The sequence below is a fragment of the Lacerta agilis genome, chromosome 1 (genome assembly GCF_009819535.1).
Source record: "Lacerta agilis isolate rLacAgi1 chromosome 1, rLacAgi1.pri, whole genome shotgun sequence".
Lineage (NCBI taxonomy): Eukaryota > Metazoa > Chordata > Lepidosauria > Squamata > Lacertidae > Lacerta > Lacerta agilis.
Window position 1 is genome coordinate 9,293,333 of NC_046312.1, and position 26,149 is coordinate 9,319,481.

General features: G+C 45.6%; 1 protein-coding gene across 1 annotated transcript in view; it reads right to left on the minus strand.

The window, feature by feature from the left end:
- The window catches only part of KCNH5 (potassium voltage-gated channel subfamily H member 5), a 199,695-nt gene that overhangs the window by 83,450 nt on the left and 90,096 nt on the right, over positions 1 to 26,149 (minus strand). Inside the window, exon 8 of the mRNA XM_033174582.1 lies at positions 14,409 to 14,608. Coding sequence (XP_033030473.1) covers positions 14,409 to 14,608 — 200 coding nt within the window. The remainder of the gene's footprint in view (positions 1 to 14,408; positions 14,609 to 26,149) is intronic.

Genomic DNA, 26,149 nt, shown 5'->3' on the forward strand with positions numbered 1-26,149 from the left:
ACCTTAGAATACTGCCATGTGTTATATATGGGACTGCATCTGAAGACAGTTTAGAAACTCCAGCTTGCGCAGAATCCGATGGCCAGGTTGCTCACCGGGGTTAGATGGTTTGAGCATATGGCACCAATCCTGGCTGCTGATTAGTTTCTGGGCCCAACTCAAAGTGCTGGTTTCTGACCTATAAAGCCTTAAAGGGCTCAGGACCACAAGATCTCAAGCACCGCTTCTCCCCATATGAACCTACCTGGACCCTGCAAAAATCATCTGAGGACCTTCTTTGTGTGCCTCCTCCCTGAGAGATCTGGACAGCAGGAACACGAAAATGGGCTTTTTTCTGTGGTGGCTCATTGCTTGTGGAATGCTCTCCCCAGGGAACATCACCTGGTGCCTTCATTGCATATGTCTTCTCTCAGGCCTTTGGCTAATTAAACAATCTATGTCCTTTTAAACTGGGGGTGGGGTATTGTTTTGGTTTGTTACTATGCTATATATCTTTATGTTTCTATATTGTAACCCCCCCCCCTGTGATCTTAGGATAAAGGGCTGTATGGAAATTGTAGTGGTAGTAGTAGTAGTAATTGCATCACATCCTAGTGGGATAGGCTGTGACCAGGTGTGGCTAGGGAAACCTAGCCAGTGTGGTGTAGTGGTTAAGAGTGGTAGACTCGTAATCTGGTGAACGGGGTTCGCGTCTCCACTCCTCCACATGCAGCTGCTGGGTGACCTTGGGCTAGTCACACTTCTCTGAAGTCTCTCAGCCCCACTCACCTCACAGAGTGTTTGTTGTGGGGGAGGAAGGGAAAGGAAGAATGTTAGCCGCTTTGAGACTCCTCCTGGGAAGTGATAAAGCGGGATATCAAATCCAAACTCTTCTTCTTCTTCTATGGTCCTGCTGTTCCTTGTGTAGATTCGCAGCCTCAGTCGCCACTCACTAAATTCCTTCTTTAAACTAGACATGGACTGGGTATGCCTTCAAATAGGCAGCACTTTCAAACAGAGAGGTGTCCTTTTTAAAGTAAGACACACAACCACTGTACTCTTGCTTCAAAGAAATCCCACAAAATCCTAGTTACAGGTAGGTAACCATGTTGGTCTGCCATAGTCAAAACAAAAAAATAAAATAAAAAAAATTCCTTCCAGTAGCACCTTAGAGACCAACTAAGTTTGTTCTTGGTATGAGCTTTCATGTGCATGCACACTTCTTCAGATACCTTCAGATACAGAAAATCCTGTTTCGATTCCTTTTTAGCCTTTCTGTCCTATACATTATCAGCTAATAACTTGGATAATGTGAATTGTGAGTGATATTGTTTTTGGAAAGGACGCCTCTCAGCATCCCTGGGGTTGATCCAGTGAAAGATGCTGTCTTTAACCACGCTATTTCTCCCTGCAGTTGTTTCGCCACTGTGTGAGTCTAGAAGAAGCACATAAATGTCTGTGTATTGGATAGATGCTCTCCCCAACCCTGGGTGTTATTAGCTTTCTACTAAATTACAGAATTAAGCATGCGGCATGACGACTCTTTTCACCCAGCGGAATCCTATTTCATTGCAGCAAGCAACAACGAGCCGGCTACTGCCTTTGCTCCTTCCTCTGCTCGATTCCAGAAGACTAGGAGCGCATGGTTTTCAAAAACCAGTTATTGAGGCTATCAAAAAGGCTGTCATGTAACAAATCTGAAGCACAATGACTGTACCTTGTTCATGCAGAAAATGTGCAAAATATAAGCAGCTCTGAAAGTGGTGGAAACCTCATCCCCAGAGCTATCACAAAAAAAACCTAAGAGCCCTGACAGATCAGACCAACAGCCTTTCTAGTTCAGAATCCCACCTACCCCCAGCAGATAATCAGGTGCTTAATGCGAAACCAGAAGCAGAGCAGAATCACAATAGCTTTTTTCCTGCTCGTGACTGCCAGGGATTGGTGCCTCTGAGCCTGCTAAGGAGATGAAGAAATCTGATTCAGTTTGTGTTTAAAGGCAAACCTACCTAAACAATACTTTGCAAAAGAAGACGAGAATTGAAACACAGCCGCGCTTTGCAATTCACCCCCCCCCCAAAAAAAAGTGTAGGTATGGGGAAAGGGTGAAGATATTAGTGGAAATAATATGCAACAATGCCTTATGCTGGGAGGAACTGATTGCAAAAATGTGTACATTAGTAAAAAAAAGTGTTTATTAGGAGACATTTGCAATGAACTGCTGATGAATTTTCAATGGAGTTCTTGAAATAATAACAATAATACTCACAAATTACTGCAGAAAGACAGAGAAGTGAATTATAGATTGATAAAATGAGAAACGGGGGGGGGGGTAGGGACTGAAGATGACAGATCCACCCACCCCTAGATCCTGGTGGAAGTACACAACCTTCATAACTAGTAGCAATTGATTGTTGTCAAAGGTCCGTATAGTTAAAGCTATGGTTTTCCCAGTAGTAATGTACGGAAGTGAGAGCTGGACCATCAAGAAGGCTGATCGCCGAAGAATTGATGCTTTTGAATTATGGTGCTGGAGGAGACTTGAGACTCCCATGGACTGCAAGAAGATCAAACCTATCCATCCTTAAAGAAATCAGCCCTGAGTGCTCACTGGAAGGGCAGATCCTGAAGTTGAGGCTCCAGTACTTTGGCCACCTCATGAGAAGAGAAGACTCCCTGGAAAAGACCCTGATGTTGGGAAAGATGGAGGGCACAAGGAGAAGGGGACGACAGAGGATGAGGTGGTTGGACAGTGTTCTCGAAGCTACTAACATGAGTTTGGCCAAACTGCGAGAGGCAGTGAAGGATAGGCGTGCCTGGCGTGCTCTGGTCCATGGGGTCACGAAGAGTCAGAAACGACTGAACGACTGAACAACAACTACTACAACAACAAATTCTCTTTGTCTACCTTGTCCCTCTTTTAAAACCATCTCTCTCTCTCTCTCTCTCTCTCTCTCTCTCTCTCTAAGAGAGAGATCCATTTAACTCAGAAGTCACCTGTGCGTATGGGGGGGCCCGAATGCTACCTTATTATGGAGTGGCCTCATTTTCTTTCTAAACAGACCAAGTTTGTTATTAGTGCATGTGATGACTTTAAGGCTTTAGTATATGCTCTTTGACTAAATGGATCGATACATGTGTGGTACTTGGAGGAAAGCCTGGAAACAATCCATGGTGAGGTAGGGAATAGAGATACCATTTTGCCTCTATTTGAGAAAGCAAGCTTCAAATCCCCAAGGAGATGCATCTCATAATGTTTTCCTTTTCCTCTGGCATTTTCTTAACACAGGCAGTTTAAGATAAGCCTCCAGAGCTCAGCAGGGAACAGCGATGATAAATTAAAAAAAAAGGCGTGGGACGGTTTGCTGATAGGACCAGCACAAAGACGTTTGTAGATTAGGGTTGTGTACTAGAGCGACAACTCCTCTGCTAAAAGGCTTTGCCCTGTCCCAGTTTCCTTTTGTCTCCGTGGCCTACCTTCTGGGTGGCTTGGCAAATGCCACGAAATCGGTTAAATGCAGTTAATTAGTGAGACACGGGGCAGCGTAATTAACACCAGGCAACTCCACTGAAAGTGTTTTTCCCGGAGATTCTGTCAAGCCCCGTGAAATCGGACATGCTAAAAGCAGGGTTGCGAAACAGACACTCGCCTTGTGCCCTGTCCTGAGTCACCACAGGCGACCGGGCCAGGATCCACTGGCTAAAAGTGCACTGTCTCTTTTGAATAGGAATTAGTCCTTCCTAAGTTTGTAAGTGCTCACTGGAAGGACAGATCCTGAAGTTGAGGCTCCAGTACTTTGGCCACCTCATGAGAAGAGGAGACTCCCTAGAAAAGACTCTGATGTTGGGAAAGATGGAGGGCACAAGGAGAAGGGGACGACAGAGGATGAGATGGTTGGACAGTGTTCTCAAAGCTACTAACATGAGTTTGGCCAAACTGCGAGAGGCAGTGAAAGACAGGAGTGCCTGGCATGCTCTGGTCCATGGGGTCACGAAGAGTCAGACATGACTGAATGACTGAACAACAAGTTTGTAAGCCAGTTTTTTGTTTTTTGTTTAAATGCAGGACAAGACGAGAGAAAACGTGCTGAAATTAGGCCCGTAACCTTCATGTGTTCCGCTTACACACATTTTCATAAGACTCAAGTAATAAGGACATAAGGTCCAGCGCCGAGGGCCTTCTGGCGGTTCCCTCACTGTGAGAAACGAAGTTACAGGGAACCAGGCAGAGAGCCTTCTCAGTAGTGGCACCCACCCTATGGAACGCCCTCCCATCAGATGTCAAAGAAATAAACTACTATCTCATGTTTAGGGAAATTTTTAATGACTGAAGTCTTAATGTATTTTTAATCTTTTGTTGGAAGCTGCCCAGAGTGGCTAGGGAAACCCAGCCAGATGGGCGGGGTATAAATATAAATTTGTTGTTGTTGTTGTTGTTGTTGTTGTTGTTGTTGTTGTTGCCTGCTGGATCAGGCCAATGGCTCATCTAGGCCCGCATCCAGCTCTGGCAGTGGCCAACCAGATGCCTGTGGGAAGCACACAAGCAGAACCTGAGCACAACAGCACTCTTGTTCTTACTTTTATTACTTATGTATTTTGTGGTTTTATATTGTGATTTTACATTGTGAACCATCCTGAGACCTGCGGGTTATAGGGCGCCATGCAAATTCAAAAAAGAATTGCTGATCAGAAGGTTGGCAGTTTGAATCCCTGCGACGGAGTGAGCTTCTGTTGCTCGGTCCCAGCTCCTGCCAACCTAGCAGTTTGATAGCACATCAAAGTGCAAGTAGATAAATAGGTACCGCTCCAGCAGGAAGGTAAACGGTGTTTCTGTGCACTGCTCTGGTTCGCCAGAAGCGGCTTAGTCATGCTGGCCACATGACCTGAAAGCTGTACACCAGCTCCCTCAGCCAGTAACACAAGATGAGTGCTGCAACCCTAGAGTCGGACACAACTGGACCTAATGGTCAGGGGTCCCTTTACCTTTATGAGGAACAGTTGAGGGAACTGGGTATGTTTAGAGAAGAGAAGACTGAAAAAGATATGATAGCCCTCTTCAAATATCTAAAGGGCTGTCACATGGAAGATGGAGCAAGTTTGTTTTCTGCAGCTCCAAAAGCCCAAACCAACGGATTCAAATTAGGAGAGATTCCAACAAAAACGCTAGGAATAATTTTCTGGTGGTGAGAGCTGTTTGACTATCTTGGAAGATGGTGGACTCGCCTTTTTTGGGTTGGATGTTGGGGATTTTTTGTGGAGTTTCCTGCATTGCAGGGGGTTGGACTAGATGACCCTCAGGTTCCCTTCCAACTCCACAATTCTATGATTCTATTACCATTCCATCAACATCTGAAGGGTCAGCAGTTCCCCTGTGCTGCTTTAGGCAATGCTGAGCTAGATGGAGCAATTATATGACTCTGTATCGGGTCATTTCCTGTATGTTCTCATGTTCCATATCCGCTGCTAACTGGGGGTGCCAGTGGCTGAATCTGGGGGATTCTACGGGCCAATTATGCGCCCCAACCATGCACTATGCCTCCTGTTAAACCTCCAAGCCTGCCTTTGCTGGTGTTTCACCTCTCCTAGTGGCGCTTGCTCCATCCCACTTAACCGCCAGTCCCAGCAGCTGACCTGCAAATTACAAAACACATTGGTTTCTATTTTGCCAGCACTGACGAAAAGCAGCAGTAATGAATTAGCTCTCGGAGGGCAGTTTCCTTTTCTTTTAAAACATTTGACTGGGTAACAAGCCCAGCAAGGGAGGACGTGCCATTGCGATCTCATTGTAAATGTCGTTTCAGTGGTTTGCAGAGCAAGCTGAGAGCCTCTGGCCAGCAAGTGGGGTCTAATTAGTCTTCTGCTAACAAAATGTGTGAAGCTAACGCTGGTGCCCAGGGAAGGGGGGGGAAGCCCGTTTGCAGCAGCAGCAACCATGTTTATCATTTAATAAAGTTAGCTCTGTGCTATCATTGTACATACAGGAAAGGCTAGGGAACTGGACTTTGGATTATGGGAACCAGGCAGAGGGCCTTCTCGGTAGTGGCGCCCGACCTGTGGAACGCCCTCCCATCAGATGTCAAGGAAATAGAGCCGTGCTTCGGAAGTCAAACAGAATCCGTTCCAGAAGTCTCTTTGACTTCCAAAATGTTCAGAAACCAAAGCACGGCTTCTGATTGGCTGCAGGAAGCTCCTGCAGCCAATCGGAAGCTGCGTAAACCCCATCAGATATTCGGCTTCCAAAAGAGCGTTTGAAAATCAGAACAGTCACTTCTGGGTTTCGATCGTTTGGGAGCCGGAACATTCGACTCCCAAGGCGTTCAGGAGCCGAGGTACGACTGTAATCAACGATCTGACTTTTAGAAGACATCTGAAGGCAACCCTGTTTAGGGAAGTTTTTAATGTTTGGTGTTTTATTGTGTTTTTAATATTCTGTTTGGTGGGACGCAGGTGGCGCTGTGGTCTAAACCACTGAGCCTAGGGCTCGCCGATCAGAAGATCGGTGGTTTGAATCCCCGCAACGGGGTGAGCTCCCGTTGCTCATTCCCTGCTCCTGCCAACCTAGCAGTTTGAAAGCATGTCAAAGTGCATGTAGATAAATAGGTACCGCTCCGGCGGGAAGGTAAACAGCGCTTCCGTGCACTGCTCTGGTTCGCCAGAAGTGACTTAGTTATGCTGGGCACATGAGCTGGAAAAACTGTCTGCAGATAACGCCGCCTCCCTCGGCCAGTAAAGCAATATGAGTGCCACAACCCAGAGTCATTCACGACTCGACTTAACTGTCAGGGGTCCTTTACCTTTAAAAAAATATTCTGTTGGGAGCCGCCCAGAGTAGCTGGGGCAACCCAGTCAGATGGGTGGGGTATAAACAATAAATAACAACAACAACAGCAACAACAACAATTACAGTGGTTCCCCGCTAGGCAAAAATAATTCGTTCTACGAGTTTATTCGTAGAGCGAATTATTCGTCTAGCGAAGCGGCAATGGAGCGCGGAGGTTTTCGCGCTAAAAAAAAAAATTGTCTTGCGATGCAGCCCCATTGACTTTTTCGTCTTGCAGGGCAGCTTCCGCTAGACGAATGCCGTTCATCTAGCGAGTTTTTCGTCTAGCGAGGCATTCGTCTAGCAGGGCACCACTGTATTATTGTTATTTCACATGTGCTCTAGGATTAGAAAGGAATAGCCAAAGTGCTCAAAAGCCATTGGAGACAAGCCCATGCCCATGTGGCATGCCATATGCCAGGCGATGGGAAACCTTTGGCCCTCCAGATGTGGCAGAACTATGACACGCCTCATCCCTGGCCATGGGCCATGCTTGCTGGTTTGATGGGAATTGTAGTTCAGTCACATCTGGAGAGCCAAAGGTTCCCCACACCTGTGCACATCTATAGGATAAGGTCCCCATTTGTCCAGTTGTATGCATACAGGGTGCCGCAAATCATGGACCCTTTCAAAACTGGTCACCACCACTAGTGGCAGAGCTTCATGCTCCTGGGGGCATGGCATGCTGCCCACATGGGCATGGCGCATATTCTGGGGGCGTGACACCCAGCACGGGCGGGGGGCAACCACGATGGCACTCCACCGGGAAGCAGTGTGCTCCCCCCCCACTCCTCTTCCTCCACCAGTGACCACCACCATTGCTTGGGACCAGCGCCGGCTCGTCCTCCGCTGGTGACGGCACTGATGGGGGAAATAGGGACATTCCCGGATCAAATCAGAAGCCGAGATGCGCTTTCGCAATTCCGGGATTGTCCCTGGAAAATTGGGATGCTTAGAGGGTATGCAGTCCCCAAATTAGCATATTCTCTGCTCTTTGTGGGAACACAGCCAGCATTTCTTGCTCCTTACCAATGTGCTTTAAACAAACTGCAGGTGCTACATACCGGGTGCCCACCTCCTCAAAGGCTCAGAACTGTTGGGTGTGAATATCATCAATATAATCGTTCTGAGATTAAAGGAGCAGCCGTAAATGCTCTTAAAATACACCAGGGTGTTTGATGCCATTTAATCCTGAGTCGATCCAAGAGCAGTCTGAAACCTCTTTGCTCCCACGCGAAACCTGAAATGGTGCCCCCATATACAAAGCCTGGTTTAATGTGCCATTTATACAGAACAAAAAGCAAAAATTATAATCAACAGTGTGATATCGGAGGAGATCAGAGTGGAAAAAGGAACAAGACAAGGGTGCCCTATCTCACCTTTATTATTCATTACGGTCCTGGAGGTTCTTCTAAATATGCTACGAAAAGAGAACCAGATTAAAGGAATAAGGGTGGGAGAGAAGGAATACAAGGTACGTGCCTTTGCAGACGATTTAATGTTATCCCTACAAGACCCTGAAAGTAGTGTCCCCAAAGCATTGGAATTAATTGAGAAGTTTGGGCAGGTAGCCGGCTTCAAACTCAACAAACAGAAGACCAAAGTGTTGACTAAAAATATGAAAACAGAACAGATACAAGAGTTACAAGAATCTACTGGCCTCAACTTTGCTAAGAAAGTAAAATATCTAGGGATCAATCTCACTGCAAAAAACCTGAACCTGTACAAGGACAATTATGAGAAGCTGTGGACTGAGATAAAAAAGGACTTAGAGATATGGACAAGATTGAAACTCTCACTAATGGGCAGAATAGCTGCTGTGAAGATGAATGTCTTACCAAGGATGCTGTTTTTATTTCAAGCCATTCCAATTTTAGATAAGTTGTGTTGGATTTGGAAGGCTTTGATAACATGTTTGGTTGGCATGCCTATCTTTGGTACGACAAGGCTAAGGTCCACAAGACTTTTAAAAACCATATTGTTAGAAAAGCCTTGTATCAGGTTTGGGTGAGATATAAAGACTTGTTAGAGAGAAAGACTCCTAGATGGATTTCACCGGTGGAGGCCAAGGCTTATAAGAGACCTAATATGTCCGCAAGATGGTTAAGATATGCAGATATATTGCAGCAGGAAGGTGAATCGTTTAAATTGAAAGATTATGATCAGGTAAAAAGCGAGGTCACCGACTGGCTGCAATATCATCAAATCTATGAGATTTTTAAAGCAGACAAGAAGATTGGTTTTCAAGTTGAAAAATCAAAACTGGAAACAGAGCTAATTGAATCGAATTCAAAAAACCTTTCCAAAATGTATAATCTGTTGCTAGAGTGGCATACGAAAGATGAAATGGTTAAATCAACAATGATAGATTGGGCAAAGGATGTGGGACATAACATTATGTTGGAGGACTGGGAAAGACTGTGGAAGGAAGGTATCAAATTTACAGCTTGTAATAATTTAAGAGAAAACATTATGAAAATGCTTTATAGATGGTATTTAACACCAGTTAAGATTGCTAAGATGAACCCGTCAATGACTAATAAGTGCTGGAAATGTAAATCAGTGGAAGGTACCTTTTATCATATGTGGTGGACATGCCCAAGGGTTAAAGCCTTCTGGGATAAGATTTACAATGAACTTAAAAAGGTAATGAAATTTACCTTTAGTAAGAAACCAGAGGCTTTTCTTTTGAGCATGACCAACGAACAGATACCCAGTCAAGACAGAGTATTTTTTATGTATGCCACAACAGCAGCTAGAATTTTATTGGCAAGAAATTGGAAGGGTGAAGAGATTCCAACGGTGGAAGAATGGCAGATGAAGTTAATGGACTTTATGGAGCTTGCCGAACTGACCGCGAGAATCCGAGACCAGGGGGAGGAGAAGGTGTCGAAGGATTGGAAGAAATTTAAGGACTACTTAGTTAATGGTGTAAAATTGAATATCTGAGCAGAATTAGCTGTTGAACAGGCTCTAGCTAGATAAATTTAAGTTAAAGTTTTGGTAAAAAATTTACAGTATAAGATATAAATAAGAATGTCCGAAGATTTTGAGAATAGATTAAGAACTATGTTTTTAGTGAAGGAATCTAAGGACAAATAAGATGGTTAATAGTTATGAAAGTAGATATATAGCTACCTAAAGTATATTTGGATTAACAATGCAGTGGAGGGTGTGGGGGAAGTCCTCTATGCTTAGAAGATAGAATAAGAATGAGATAAAGATAAGTGTTTAGATAGGTTGGTATGTGTTTTTCTTATGTTTACTGTGTTGTTGTTTGATTTGTTTATTGTTTATTGCATTTTGTATTTTCATTGTATTTGTGTATGTTTTGTTTATTTTTATATGCATATGGGAAAACAATAAAATCTTAAAAAAAAAAAAAAAACAAAGCCTGGTTTAATGAACCGCTTGACTGGATCTGATTGGAATAATCTCACGTAGAGCTTGTGAAGACTGCTGCATTTCTGGAGAGAGGTATTTCCGCCTTCTTTAATTGCGCAAATCAATGAAATCTTTTCTTGGGGGCAGGGGAGAAACTAATGGAAACCGCAATCCAAATTATATCTGTTTTTACATTTATATCCCGCCTTTCCACCAGGGAGGACAAAGTGTCATACAAGTTTCTTCCCTCCCCCCCCCCATTTCATCCGCACAACTATCTAGTGAGGTAGGCTAGACTGAGAACTAGTGACTGCCCAAGGGTGCCAACTTGAATAAAATATTGGGGGGGGGGGAGGTAAGCCCCACCCATGTATAAATGATCACGAGACGCAAAACAGGCCCACCATTTGAATGGCAATGCCCACCAGCTTTAGGGAGAGGTCTCAAATATTTTATTAGCATTTGTTAATTAAATTTATTAGTCACTTTTTTGCTGCAGGCAACTCAAAGCACCTTACCAACGCCGCATATGCACATTTAATGTACATATGCATTTAATGCTACATGTGTGGGGGGGGGAATATGTGTAGCATGCAAGAATGGTTTGCATTTTTAGTGGAACCCAGGGGTGTGGGTGGACTCGCTTCTCATATAAATTAAGGAGCAAGATGAGAATCGGGGGTGAAAGACCCTGGAGATACGCTTGACATCGAGCTTTTCAGAAAAGTCCACCCTTCATCTTTACGTACCTTAGCATCACCAAAGCCCGAGAGCAATCAAAAAGCCCAAAGCAGGGGGTTGGAGAATCTTCACCTGGACTTAATGTTTTGTTGCTAGTAGTGAGCTCCCTTAATTGAAAGTGTTGGCTGAGCAACCACTGTTTGCAGTTCTCTGTGTAACGACCTATTTTTCCGTGTAAGCCATTAATTTTTCAACTGCTGTCAAGTGTGTTTCATTTAGAAACCAAGGAGTTTAAATCCAAGATGAGTATCTCTCCCCCCCACCCCCCGGTTCCCAAGAATTGCTGTAAATATTATTATGGCTGCTCAAGACATCTTATCTGAAGAGTGCACACTTAAGGAAGAGAATGCAGCCAGCATCTGTATGCCATGTATGTTAGGGACGCGGGTGGTGCTGTGGGTTAAACCACAGAGCCTAGGGATTGCCGATCAGAAGGTCGGCGGTTCGAATCCCTGCGACGGCGTGAGCTCCTGTTGCTCGGTTCCTGCTCCTGCCCACCTAGCAGTTCAAAAGCACGTCAAGTACGAGTAGATAAATAGGTACCGCTCCGGCGGGATGGTAAACGGCGTTCCGTGCGCTGCTCTGGTTTGCCAGAAGCGGCTTAGTCATGCTTGCCACATGACCCGGAAGCTGTACATTGGCTCCCTCAACCAGTAAAGCGAGATGAGCACCGCAACCCCAGAGTCGTCTGCGACTGGACCTAATGGTCAGGGGTCCCTTTAGCTTTACCTATGTATGCTTGTTGAGGAGCCTGAATAAGCTGCAGGTCCCTGTTGAGAACGCACAGATATACGAGGGGCTGCTGCACGCCAGCCCCACCTACCCCCCTCTCCCTTGCCAGACCCCCAAACCCCCTTGCCAAATGCATCTCACCCAGACCCCCACAGACCCCTGCAATTTGCAGCCATGCAAAGAACATCCAGGTATCCTGCTACGCAGAGAACCTTGCACTACACTGCTGTAGGCAGTTTACGTCTGAATACCGGTCTCTGGGAATCCGGACGCTACTGTATTATGACCAACGGCTAAGAGCCAAGCCTACAACACCAAAGCAGGATGCTGCATAGATGCGGCGCACCTGGTATCCTCAACTGGTGTTACAGGGATTTTGCCCTGCTGTTTGCACAGGTTTAAGCAGATCAGAGCTCTCTCCGGGCATCTACAAGGCTGCATCTCATTTGGCTCAGGTGGTGTGTCAAATGCAGGTCTACCTAGTCTAAACCAAAAGCTCACACGCCGACTCTCTTGCCTCTGGACACACGTACAGCCAGGTACTATTTTAAGAAGACACACTTTCTCCGTGACGTATTGGCCAGCCGTTATTTTTAAACCCTCACGTTCCCATACCATTATCGTTTTCTGTCGCCATAGGAACCTTGCTGCAAAGGTTTAAATATAGCATCTTTCCCCCCCTTCCGCCTCCCCCCCCCCCAGGGATATACAATTCTTCCCTACTCCTTTTCTTATTTGGTTTGTAAAGGAGGGAATTAAACTTCTCATAACGGAAGGCATTACTGCCTGCGATGTACCAGGTGAGGCTGGGGTAAAGAATGCTCTATAATATAATAAATCCCACTGCACAGATCGAGATGAGTTTCTTGTTTGAGACATCCACTGAATGCAGATGTGGCGGAGCTCGTGGCAGGGCTAACCAACACAATGTTCTTCGGATGCCGGGGACTACAACTCCCATCAGCCCCAGCCAGGAGGGCCAGTGGTCAGGAAGGGATGGGAGTTGTAGTCCATTTGGAGGGCATTTCGTTGGCTACCAATGGCCCGTGGTCCCAAGACTTGCAGAAGAAAAAAATCCTGCTACATATTGCACTGCAGTTATCGACCTTATCCAACGGTTGTGAAAAAATAAATACGCTGATATATTTGTTTAAGCATCATGGAGCCGGGAAGTAAAAGGCGACAGTTAGAAAGGCCACAGAGAATATATATGACATGCAATATCTCAAAGAAGGAAGAAGCAACTAGAAGCAGGGCTTAATATCCACCAGCAGCAAAGCAGTGGCACTAAAGGAAAAAAAATATGCAAAGTAATTTGATAAAGGGAAAAGGATTCAGGATATTAAAGAGAGATTGTTCTCTTAAAGGATCAGTATAGTGAATTCTGAACCGAACACCACCCAACTTCTGCTATGCAGTAACAATTTTTGCAGAAGCAACAGTACTTGAGAAGTTGAACAAACTAGGGAATGCGATATCTTTCTCTCTCTCTCTCTCTCTTGCTTTAGTGCTCCGTTTATTTTCATTAAATGAATTTTGTACCCGTTTGTAAAAAAATAAATAAATCAGTCTGACATTTATTCATTAGCCCAATGGTGGGGGATCTCTGACCACTAGCGTAATTGGGCTAAGTGGAGTCCTAATAGGACCCATGACACCAGTTTTCCCCAAACCACACCCTCAATACCCAATACCTGATGTTGTATGTGACACTTCCTGTATCGCATGGGAACTCACCAGTGCAGCCAATGGGCTTGCTCTCAGCACCGATCAGCTGGTGAACACTGAGGGAGAGTCCCTTTGAAGTGTGTTTGCTCTGCCCATCAGCTGATTGGTGCTGCGACCTGTACCAGTTAATTATGCACTTAAGCAGTTTGCATATCTTTGCTTATCTTCCATAATTCTGCTTTTGCCAGTCAAGGAGGGAGTAGCGAAATAGGAAGCCCTTTTGCACAACCAGCTGCTGGAACTTTTTAGAGAAAATCCTTCTGCGATTTTACTAAACATTACCCATACACTTTGAAGCTTACCTTCACAGTCTTAATGACTACAGTGTTGTTGTTTATTTTAAAGGAAGGAAGGAAGGAAGGAAGGAAGGAAGGAAGGAAGGAAGGAAGGAAGGAAGGAAGGAACTCAGGCTGTTACCAACTGATTTTAATACCAATTACTGCAATTGTGTCATGCCATCATGGATTGCGGGTGGCGCTGTGGGTTAAATCACAGAGCCTAGGGCTTGCTGATCAAAAGGTCGGCAGTTCGAATCCCCGAGACGGGCTAAGTTCCCGTTGCTCGGTTCCAGCTCCTGCCCACCTAGCAGTTCAAAAGCACGTCAACGTGCAAGTAGATAAATAGGTACCGCTCCAGCGGGAAGGTAAACAGCATTTCTGTGCGCTGCTCTGGCTCACTAGAAGCGGCTTAGTCATGCTGGCCATATGACCTGGAAGCTGTACGCCAGCTCCCTCAGCCAGTAAAGCAAGATGAGCGCCGCAACCCCAGAGTCGGACACGACTGGACCTAATGGTCCCTTTACCTTTACCTATCATGGATGTACAGAACACAGACCATTCTACCCTTTTAGAAAAACAAGTATGCATCATAGCAACATTATTTAATGAATAATAATGGGATTCTGAATTGTTACACCTCTCCTTCTGCTCTGAAAATGCATACTGTATTGGCTTAACTTGACCAGCCATTGGGATTTTACACTCACACTCACACTCACACTCACAAACACACACACACATTGTACCTTCTCTGTGTCGATCCCTTTGGACATTGACCACGTGGAGACGATATAATCCATGACTCGTTCGCTAAGGCCTTTGGGGACTTGGTACAACTTTAAGAAATCTCTCACGTTGTTCAGCATCTCATGGTAGCGGTTGGTGTTGGCGTACATCTGTTGGAAAATTGTGGTGACGTTTCCAAAAATAGTTGCATAAAGGAGAGCTGGAAAAGAGCAAGAAGCAGAATTAGAAACGCTAAACGGTTGGCCTTCACATAGCATACCCAAGCCGTGCTCCTTGTTTCACTGGGTGCCCTGTGCAGCAAAGCTCCATCTATGCCAGTCACGCCCGCCATCTTGGCCTCCCAGAGAGCTGTGTCTCTGGAACTATGTGGGACTTTTGGAAACATGGTTGGCACGTATGACCATGTGGGCCTTTGCTTTACAGTATGCCCTACACTGTCAACAAAATTTAAAAGGAGAAAACACTGTGATTCTGATGGCTGTGATGGCCAACGTAACTATGCTCTGCCTCCATAGTCAGAGGCAAAGATGCTTCTGAATGCCAGTTATTGGAAGCCAAAGTGGGGTAGAGTGCTCTTGAGCTCAAATCCTGCTCGAAGGTTTCCCACAGGTGTCCATCTGGCCACTGTGAGAACAGGAGGCTGGACCAGATGGGCCATTGGTCTGATCCAGCAGAGATCCTCTTATGTTCTTTTTTTATTATTATTAAGAAAATTATATATACACACAGGCACAAAACAGAAGTGCAATCATACATTATCTCATAAACTGTACACAGATAATTCAAATATGACAACTCAAATATGGCTGAATTGCAACTAATCACCAAACTTAGAACCATGGAGAAACCTGGTCTGAACAAAGACATTTGATTCTTATCTCATTATACATAACTAAGCTATCTTTAGCCATCTCACCCCTTGCCTTTCCCTGCAAGACTAATTGCAGCCATTAAGAGTCGTCAACAGGTTTTCCACACCTATCAGCTGATCACCCATTCCCACCACCCTTCTGAGTAATACCCCTCCCCACTCCCTCACTATATTTAAGGATCTGGTGACTTCTGTTTCAGTGTATCTGAAGAAGTGTGCATGCACACGAAAGCTCATACCAAGAACAAACTTAGTTGGTCTCTAAGGTGCTACTGAAAAGAATTTTCTATTTTGTTTCGACTATGGCAGACCAACACGGCTACCCACCTGTAACTGGAACTCAAATGCAAATATTCTCTTACCCCTCCACCCACTTTCACTTTCACTCTCTTATGTTCTTATGACTGCCATCACCATGAAATCACCGGGCAAAGGGGAGGAGAGGGAAAGACTTTCAGGGAGGTGCATAGGCACCTAAATTCTATTTTTTTAAAAAAAAAAAATTTTTTTTGCTGAGGTTGTTAAGCACACTGGAGCTCAGTTGGGCTAACTTAACCTCACAACAGCCTCCCCTTCCCAAATCATGCATGTAAACAAAGCACACTGCAACCAACCATGCCCGGGGCCCTCTGATCTGCCTGGTGGGAGCCTGAGGGGCCCTGCCCTGCCCAGGGGTGAATGAAGGCATTGTGACACCCGGGGCGGGGCGTCGCTACGTAGGACGCATGCACCGTACGTAGTGATGCCGCACATGTGCTGCACATAGCGGTTTGAGAGCCAGTGTGGTGTAGTGGTTAAGAGCGGTGGACTCGTAATCTGGTGAACCGGGTTCGCGTCTCCACTCTTCCATATGCAGCTGTTGGGTGACCTTGGGCTAGTCATACTTCTTTGAAATCTCTCAGCCCCACTGACCTCACAGAGTGTTTGTTGTGGGGGAGGAAGGGAAAGGAGAATGTTAGCCGCTTTGAGACTCCTTACGGTAGTGATAAAGCGGGGTATCAAATCCAAACTCTTCTTCTTTTTCTCTTTTGCCACCGGCGCTGCTCCAGCGCCGTGCGGACGGTGCCGGGATCCTCTGCTCACGGCTGCAGCCGCCAACGGAGGATCCTCCGTTCACAGCTGTAGCGGCGACGGAGGGATCCCACCGCCATCCGTACGGCGCTCGAGCGGCGCCGGCAGCAAACCGCTATGTACAGTGCATGTGCAGCAGCATTATGTACAGCACATGAGTGTACATGCGCTGTACATAGCGGTTTGCTGCCGGCGCCGGGATCCTTTGCTCACAGCTGCAGGCACGAATGGAGGGTCCTCCACATGTGGCTGCAGCAGCACAATGGCGGCTCACACCGCCGCAAGCCCCTGCGGGATGCCTTCTTGTCTTCCACCCCAGACATGTCACCTGGGGTGTAGCGCCCCCCCCCGTTGTGACCCCACTTGCCCTGCCTCTCTCCACCTGGCTTGGGACGAGGGGTGACAGGCTCCATAAAGGACTACTGCTGCTGCTGCTCAACAGAGAGGGCTCCTTTTAGAAAAAATTTATTATTTATCTATGTCATTCTGAATTGTAATTGATATTAATGTTGTATTTTTAGTTTTAGATTTTATGATTTATGTGGAAATTGTTTTCCTTTTGGTTGTGTACCTTTTGATGTGTTTCATTTATTGTTAATGACTTTTGTTATGTTGTTATATATTTGAACATGGCTATCATATCACCCCTTAACCTTCTCTTCTCCTTCTAGAGAAGAGAAGGTTAAGGGGTGATATGATAGCCATGTTCAAATATATAAAAGGATGTCATATAGAGGAGGGTGAAAGGTTGTTTTCTGCTGCTCCAGAGAAACGGACACGGGGCAATGGATTCAAACTACAAGAAAGAAGATTCCACCTAAACATTAGGAAGAACTTTCTGACAGTGAGAGCTGTTCGGCAGTGGAATTTGCTACCAAGGAGTGTGGTGGAGTCTCCTTCTTTGGAGGTCTTGAAGCGGAGGCTTGACAGCCATCTGTCAGGAATGCTTTGATGGTGTTTCCTGCTTGGCAGGGGGTTGGACTGGATGGCCCTTGTGTTCTCTTCCAACTCTATGATTCTATGATTCTATGGTACTGTATATTCTGGCGTATAAGACTACTTTTCAATTCAGGAAAATCTTCTCAAAAGTCGGGGGTCGTCTTATATGCCGGCTGAAGAATCTGCAGTCGAGTATATCTCAAACTCTATATTTTAAGTGGAAAAGTTGGGGGTCGTCTTATACACCCAGTCGTCTTATGCGCCGGAAAATACGGTAGTTATGTAAATCTTGTCATGTTGTAAGCCGCCTTGAGCACTGTTTTAACTAAGGAAAGGCGGCTTACAAATGAAATGGTGGTGATGATGATGATCTCTTGCCCTCCACCAGCAAAAATCAAGATACCATCCCATGCCACACTAACACAAACGCTCCGCTCATATATTACAAAAAAGAATGGAAGTTTATTGTCCTCCCCCGTGCCTATTTCCCCCCCTTTCTCTCCCCAATTATCTCCCCCCACCAATCCCATCCTACCCATCAATCAAAAATGTCTCAAACGGAATGTAACTGACCTGCATGAAGGACTCTATGATTTGAAAACAGAGACACTGAATGTACTTTTGTTACTCATGAAGACCATTTAATAAAAACATAAGAAAACAGCAACCAGGTGACCTATTCCCCCTCAGAAGCGAAAGACAACATGTATCAACGTGTGGTGGAAAAACTGGTGCTCCTCAAAGCATTTGAAAGGTTGAATCCTCCGAGCCATTACAGATACACCTGGCTGCTGAGACGTGTTGGGAACCATCATGCAAAGACTTTCAGCCATTTCTAAAATCTGCAGATGTAATTCCACTGGAATTGTTGGAAGAGTCACGCAAATGTCACTGAAATTAATGGGAAATGTTTAGGGCTGAGCAACATGATGGTGGAACATTATTTTCTCTGAAAGGGTGTGGGGAGGTGGTTATGAGGGAGCACACATATATAAACTCTGTGCTATTTTTGAATTAGCTTTGCTCGAAAGTGGGCACTCTGGCCTGAACATAGCGACGTGTGTTAAACTCTGTTTATTTAACATGATGCCTGCCTGTTATAGAAGCTGCCCTATTTTTCCATCTCCCGGCATTGATCAGATTTCTGCAGAGCTAAATGAGCTGTAATTTTCAAGTCACAGCAGAAAACCCACCACAATCCTGGCCCTAAAACCTGCAGGCATCCCAATGAACTAATCAGGACTCGCTCCCTAGGGTGCAAAGGCCGAAGGTGCAACACAACATTTATTTGATTTGTATTTCATTTTTCGTTGAGTCCAGTTTTATAGGAACATCTAAACATCAGACTCTGTTTCATGGCAAGTCCAACCTAAGGTCCATTGGCCTTGATATTGTCTGCTCTGACTGGCAGCAGCTCTTTGGGGCTGCAAGCAAGGGGATATTCCCAGTCTTACCTAGATAAACCTGGGATTGAACCTGGGACCTTCTGTATGCAGAGCAGATGCTCTGGCACTGAGCCACATCCCTTCCCCCATGTCCCTAAGTTCTTTTCACCCAAATTTATCAGCATCCACAGCTGTAGCAGCTGCAACGACATAGGGAAGGAGCCTCGGTGGAGCAGCACGAATGGCTATGGGCTCTTCTGATCCCTGAGGCCATTGTTGGCAGGTGCCAGCTATGCTGATTTCTGATGCCAGCCCTTCCTCAAGGAAGCCCATAAGCAGAACATGAAAACCAGGAGCCCTTCCCTTTGCCGTGTCTATGGAGTTTCAATTCAGATACAGTTACAGGTAGGTAGCTGTGTTGGTCTGCCATAGTCAAAACAAAATAAAATAAAAAATTCCTTCCAGTAGCACCTTAGAGACCAACTAAGTTTGTTCTTGGTATGAGCTTTCTTGTGCATGTATCTGAAGAAGTGTGCATGCACACGAAATCTCATACCAAGAACAAACTTAGTTGGTCTCTAAGGTGCTACGGGAAGGATTTATTTTATTTTATTTTGTTTCAATTCAGATACAATCGTACCTTGGATTCTGCATGCCTTGCAACTCAAACGTTTTGGCTCCTGAAACCCAGAAGTGAGGGTTCCAGTTTGTGAACGTTTTTTGGAAGCTGAACGTCTTGGCGCAGCTTCTGCGGCTTCCGGTTGAGCAGCGGAAGCTCCTGCAGCCAATCGGAACCTGCGCCTTGGTTTTCGAACGTTTTCGGAAGTCGAGCGGACTTCCAAAATGGATTCTGTTCAAGATCCAAGGTACGACTGTACCATGGCTAATAACCGTGGTCCCATAATGCAGGTGGCTATGCAGTCTCGCCGGTTGCGATGCTTGCTTAAGTCGTCACTTAGCCAGAGCTGATGTCCGGCAGCATGAATTGGGCTTCATTAGGGAGTGGCATGCCCTGTCCGTGGGTTCTTTAAAATGCAGACAAACCAACAATCCATGTTTTGCTAGATAGGAACATGATTGGAGCTGAAGCTCACAGAGTTTTCCTGTAAACTTGCTAGAGAGGACTCCGTGAGAGACATTCCCACTGTGCACTTCCTCTATTCCTCTCCCTGCTCTGCCAGAAATGTGGCAACATCTGCTACATTTTTAGCTAGACTTAAGTACAGTGGTACCTCAGTTGACCATGGTGCTGGAGAAGACTCTTGAGAGTTCCATGGACTGCAAGAAGATCAAACCTATCCATTCTCAAAGAATGAATAGGTTATCTGAGGAATGAATAGGTGGTATCTGAAGAAATGTGCATGCACACGAAAGCTCATACCAAGAACAAACTCAGTTGGTCTCTAAGGTGCTACTGGAAAGAATTTCCTATTTTGTTTCATTCTCAAAGAAATCAGCCCTGAGTGCTCACTAGAAGGACAGATCCTGAAGTTGAGGCTCCAATACTTTGGCCACCTCATGAGAAGAGAAGACTCCCTAGAAAAGACCCTGATGTTGGGAAAGATGGAGGGCACAAGGAGAAGGGGACAACAGAGGACGAGATGGTTGGACAGTGTTCTCAAAGCTACTAACATGAGTTTGGCCAAACTACGAGAGGCAGTGAAGGATAGGCGTGCCTGGCGTGCTCTGGTCCATGGGGTCACGAAGAGTCGGACACGACTGAACGACTGAACAACAACAACAACAACAACCTCAGTTGACGAACTTAATCCGTTCTGGAAGTCCGTCCTTAAACCAAAACCGTTCTTAAACCAAGGGACGCTTTCCCTAATGAGGCCTCCCGCCACCGGTGCCTTTCCACCGTTCGGATTCCATTCTTAGACCGAGGTAGAGTTCTCAAACCAAGACACTACATCCGGTTTTGCAGAGTTTGCCTTAAAGCATCCTGGATTATGTAAAGGTTAAGACTAGCCTATCTAAGCTTCCCTTTAAGCTGCAAAGGCATGGCACTCTGCTGAACTCATGAACGTGAGGAAGGATAATGCCAAATAAATGTATCCTTTCCCAGCATCTATTCACATCCCAACAATATGAAGGAAAGGGAAATTCAACTCTTGATCTTGCTCTCGTAGCGGGACGGTCTGGAAGGATGCTTCCAGCGCCACAAAGCTGTGTTCGTGTGCGTCCCCCTGGCTACACATGCTGCTGTCAGTGCTTTTCCTCTGTTGGGCAGGGACCCAACAATAAAACCCTGTGGAGGCTGTTTTGTCAATTACCAAACAAAGCAGGCAGAGCACCCCTGGCTATTTAAAAAGAAAAATAACCGATTCGTTGCAGTTTCAGCATTTCCTAGCGGTTCTAAATTGGCCTTTCAGGAAGGAAAAGAAGAACAACGTGTGCAGGAAACTATGTTTCCTCTGTAGTTTAGGAGTGGGGGAGAGAGAACTGTGGTCCTCTTGAAGCAGGGATGGGGAACCTGCACCCTCCAGATATTGGACTACAACTCCCATCATCCCTGGCCTTTGAGCATCCTGCCTATTAGCCTTCTAAGACTGTGGTTTCCTAAATTGGGTGATAACAGCCCTGGGGTGTGTGTGTGATGATATTACCTGGGGGGCTCTAAGAGGCAAGTGGGCAGCAGGGGGTGCTGGAGGTGTAAGTGACTACCAGACTTTAATTAAACTAAATATTTTAATTAAACTAAATAGTTTTATTTGGATTTTGAAGAGATCTGCAATTAATTGCTACTGTTTTGAATGTTATTTTCTTCCATTGTCTCTTGAGATGGACAGATGTGGGTCGTGCAAACAGCTATTCTTGTTGTTGTTGTTCAGTCGTTCAGTCGTGTCCGACTCTTCGTGACCCCATGGACCAGAGCACGCCAGACACGCCTATCCTCCACTGCCTCCTGCAGTTTGGCCAAACTCATGTTAGTAGCTTCGAGAACACTGTCCAACCATCTCATCCTCTGTCATCCCCTTCTCCTTGTGCCCTCCATATTTCCTAACATCAGGGTCTTTTCCAGGGAGTCTTTTCTTCTCATGAGGTGGCCAAAGTACTGGAGCCTCAACTTCAGGATTTGTCCTTCTAGTGAGCACTCAGGGCCGATTTCCTTGAGAATGGATAGGTTTGATCTTCTTGCAGTCCATGGGACACTCAAGAGTCTCCTCCAGCACCATAATTCAAAAGCATAAATTCTTCGGCGATCAGCCTTCTTTATGGTCCAGCTCTCACTTCCGTGCATTACTGAAGTGAGAGCTGGACCATGAAGAGGGCTGTTTTGAATGTTATTTTCTTCCATTGTCTCTTGAGATGGACAGATGGGGGTCGTGCAAACAGCTATTCTTAATAATGGTTTTGATAGGGCAGGGTAGGGGGGGGACTGGGGGTGAGTTTATGGAACCAAGGGGGAGGTGGCCCCCACTGAAGACACACTGCGACTTCTGTCCAGCAGGAAGATAATCCTACATGCGGCAATGTGTAATGCACTGGGAATACTCCTCTCCCCTTTCTGCATGAGCTTTTGGAAACTCGTCTATGATTCCTTCTCCTTGAGGAACTCTGGACAAGCTTCCCCAGACACAGAATGCTTAAAAGATGAGGACAGCTTGTGGAGAGAAATTACCTGTGGCCTTACAGTGGGTAACAGATAAATAAATACTAGGGAGATCTGTCACATGAGCAACTGCCTGCTCATTCAAATAAGACTTCTTCTCTCCCAACCTCCCTATAGACTCCTGAGCCCTCCCAACTGTCAGGGGCAGCCCATCCCATTCCACTGTCTGAGGCCAATCCAAATAACTTTTTTGTACCAGCCACTGGCCATGACAAATCTGAATCAAAAATAAACACAACCAAAAGGGATGTAGCACCACAAGTAATGGTCTCTATCTTAGAGTTCGAAGAGGAAGGAACCCTCGCCGTGATCAACTCCTGCCCAGAAACCTATGTCCCCACTGTGGAAGGAAGTGTGGATCCAGAATTGGATCCAGATTCCACAGTCACTTATGGACTCACTGCTAAGACCTTGTTACAGGTAGGTAGCCGTGTTGGTCTGCCGTAGTTGAAACAAAATAAAAAAATATTCATTCCAGTAGCACCTTAGAGACCAACTAAGTTTGTTCTTGGTATGAGCTTCCGTGGGCATGCACACTTCTTCAGATATTGAAGTTTGTTATTGGTATTCAGATATCTGAAGAAGTGTGCATGCACACGAAAGCTCATACCAAGAACAAACTTAGTTGGTCTCTAGGGTGCTACTGGAAAGAGTTTTTATATTTTGCTAAGACCTTATTCATAGAAGACAATCTTACTCGGCTACGAGTGATAGAAGAAGAGGAAGAAGAAGAAGAAGGTCTCAATTTAGATCTCTGTGTCTCCCTTTCTGATCTTTTTGGCCGGCAAAGCAAAAACGGTGACTTTATGAAAAGGTTACCAGACGTCCCCGTTTCCCAGGGACAGTCCCCAGATTTATAAATCAGTCCCCTCACAAAATCCATTGAAGTTGAAAAGTGTCCCCTTGATTCATTGAAAAAATTCTGGTAACCTTACTTTATGAGTCACTAAGAAGCCATAGGACCTTCTCTGCTGGGGAGAGACATCTTTCCTGTATGGATGGTAAGGTGAGAAACCACCTCCTGGGTCCAATGTATAGTGAGCAATAGAGTAAATAGTGCAAGATGCCTTGCACCTGCGTCTGCCCACATATACAGAGGCTGTCTTCATACGGTACCCTGTTATATCACCCGTCTAGGACGGCGGAGGGCATAGTTTGAAAACGCAGCTCGGTAAAAGTGAATCTAAGTGAGGTTGGCTAGGGACGCGGGTGGCGCTGTGGTCTAAACCACTGAGCCTAGGGCTTGCCAATCAGAAGGTTGGTGGTCCCCGCGACGGGGTGAGCTCTCGTTGCTCAGTCCCTGCTCCTGCCAACCTAGCAGTTTGAAACCACGTCAAAGTGCAAGTAGATAAATAGGTACCGCTCCGGCGGGGGAAGGTAAATGGCGTTTCCGTGCGCTGCTCTGGTTCACCAGAAGCAGCTTAGTCATGCTGGCCACATGACCCAGAAGCTGTACGCCGGCTCCCTCGGCCAGCAACACGAGATGAGTGCTGCAACCCCAGAGTTAAGTACCTTTACCTTTAAGTGAGGCTGGCTGGAGATTCAACAAGTAACTGGCTCTAAAATGGACCATTTTTAGAAGGGGGAACCAAGGAACTGTCTGAGGCTAAATGGGAATGTGCCCCCCTTGCCCCCCACCCCACCCCTGCCACCCCACTGCTGAAGAAACTTCCAGCAAGATCTCATGGAACTCTTGCAAGATCTCACAAGATCTCACTGGCAGACGCTGCTTCTCCTTGCTTCTCTGGCAGTCCCGCCCCGTGGGATTTCACCACCCAAGGCAGCTGCCTCATTCTGCCTCATGGGTGAGGTGGCCCTGCCATCTGTGCTTCGAAGGAGCAGCCTTCTGGAGCAGCCTTCTGGAGCAGCCTTCTGGAGAAGTTTTGGGGTGTCCCCAGGGGGCTGCATAGGGGGGGGAGGAAGGGGAGGTTCTATAGCACAAGCAGACATCTGCTCTGCTAGGGGATGGGCACAACTGGATCTCACCCACAATGCAATTAGACTCATTAGGACCCGACACCCCCCCACACACACAGTTTGTGGAAGTTGTGCGAAATCACTTTGTTTTCTCCAACCTGCCTCCTTACCCCCCAAATTAATCGGGAAATTGCCATTAGGTGGTTATTGTCGCTTTCTCCTAAGATACGTGCTGCTGTATTGCATTAGCCAACTATTCTGAATAAAATAAAATAATGAGCCGAGTCTTTCTGAGGTTGAAAGTATGCATGGAATACTTAGCAGAGTTAAGCTAAATAGCCTTCGATAGCAAGCATATCATCATAACACTCCAAGAACTCCCCGACTTTACGCTCTGGAAACTCTACAATTTATGCTCCAAATTGCCTCTATTAAAAATAAGCAAAATAACACCAGGTTAATAATATCCTCTAATGGGCAAAGTGTTTCGACAGAGGTGTTTTTTAATGGAGATTTATACATAAGAACTAAATGCTCTCAAGGGTGCTTCCTATCAGCACTAAAAACTGGGATTGGCCCAAGACATACACACACCTAACCAAACAAAAAGGAGGAAAAGCATAGAGCACGGACTTCCTATAGTTTTCCAAGCAGAATTTAATATCTTTCTTAATATTGGCATGTAGTGTCCTAAATGGGAAGCATATTGCAACATTTACAATATGCCTTAACTCTGTGGGTTAAACCACAGAACCTAGGGCTTGCTCATCAGAAGGTCGGTGGTTCGGATCCCCGTGACGGGGTGAGCTCCCGTTGCTCGGTCCCAGCTCCTGCCAATCTAGCAGTTCGAAAGCACGTCAAAGTGCAAGTAGATAAATAGGTACCACTCCAGCAGGAAGGTACACGTCATTTCTGTGCGCTGCTCTGGTTCTACATTGAACATTTGCTATACAGTGGTACTTTGGGTTACAAACGCTTCAGGTTACAGACGCTTCAGGTTACATACTCCGCTAACCCAGAAATAACGCTTCAGGTTAAGAACTTTGCTTCAGGATAAGAACAGAAATTGTGCTCTGTCAACTTTTCCCTTTTCTTGCGAGGAATCCTATTCGGAATAAGGGAATTTCCCTTTTAAAAAGGGAAAAGTTGATAGCTATGCCATTAGCTAAAGTGGTGCTTCAGGTTAAGAACAGTTTCAGGTTAAGAACAGACCTCCAGAACGAATTAAGTTCTTAACCTGAGGTACCACTGTATACTGCTAGATTTCCAGAAGTGTCCTATATGCCATGTGAAAGCTCAAAAATAATGTGGAAATTAAAAGTTAGGGAAATGTCAGGGAAATGGAATAAACTGCCATGTGAACGCAGCCGGTGAATTCACTCAAACTCAGACCTGGCTGATGCGGAACCCCCCCCCCCCCATAGGATTATTGAAATCATAATTAAAATAGTTACACGGCTGAAATCCTCATTGCTGTCCACAGATGCTGAGCCTGGAATTGGCAAAGCATTTAGATCTATTAGGTAATTACGAGTGTGTTTTCCAATGCTAATACCCAGCCAGCTGACACACAAAAAAATTAAGCAGGTGAATCTTCTCTTCTTGGCTTGGAGAGAAAGTGATGGGACAAGAGCCAAATGCTTAATTATTAGGGATGAGTACTGGATCTGGCCACATCCTGGATCCCACACACCAATTTGAATAAAAACAAAATAAAATAAAAAATTCCTTCCAGTAGCACCTTAGAGACCAACTAAGTTTGTTCTTGGTATGAGCTTTCGTGTGCATGCACACTTCTTCAGATATCTGAATACCAATAACAAACTTAGATATCTGAAGAAGTGTGCAAGCACACGAAAGCTCATACCAAGAACAAACTTAGTTGGTCTCTAAGGTGCTACTGGAAGGAATTTTTTTTTTATTTTTTTTTGCTATGGCAGA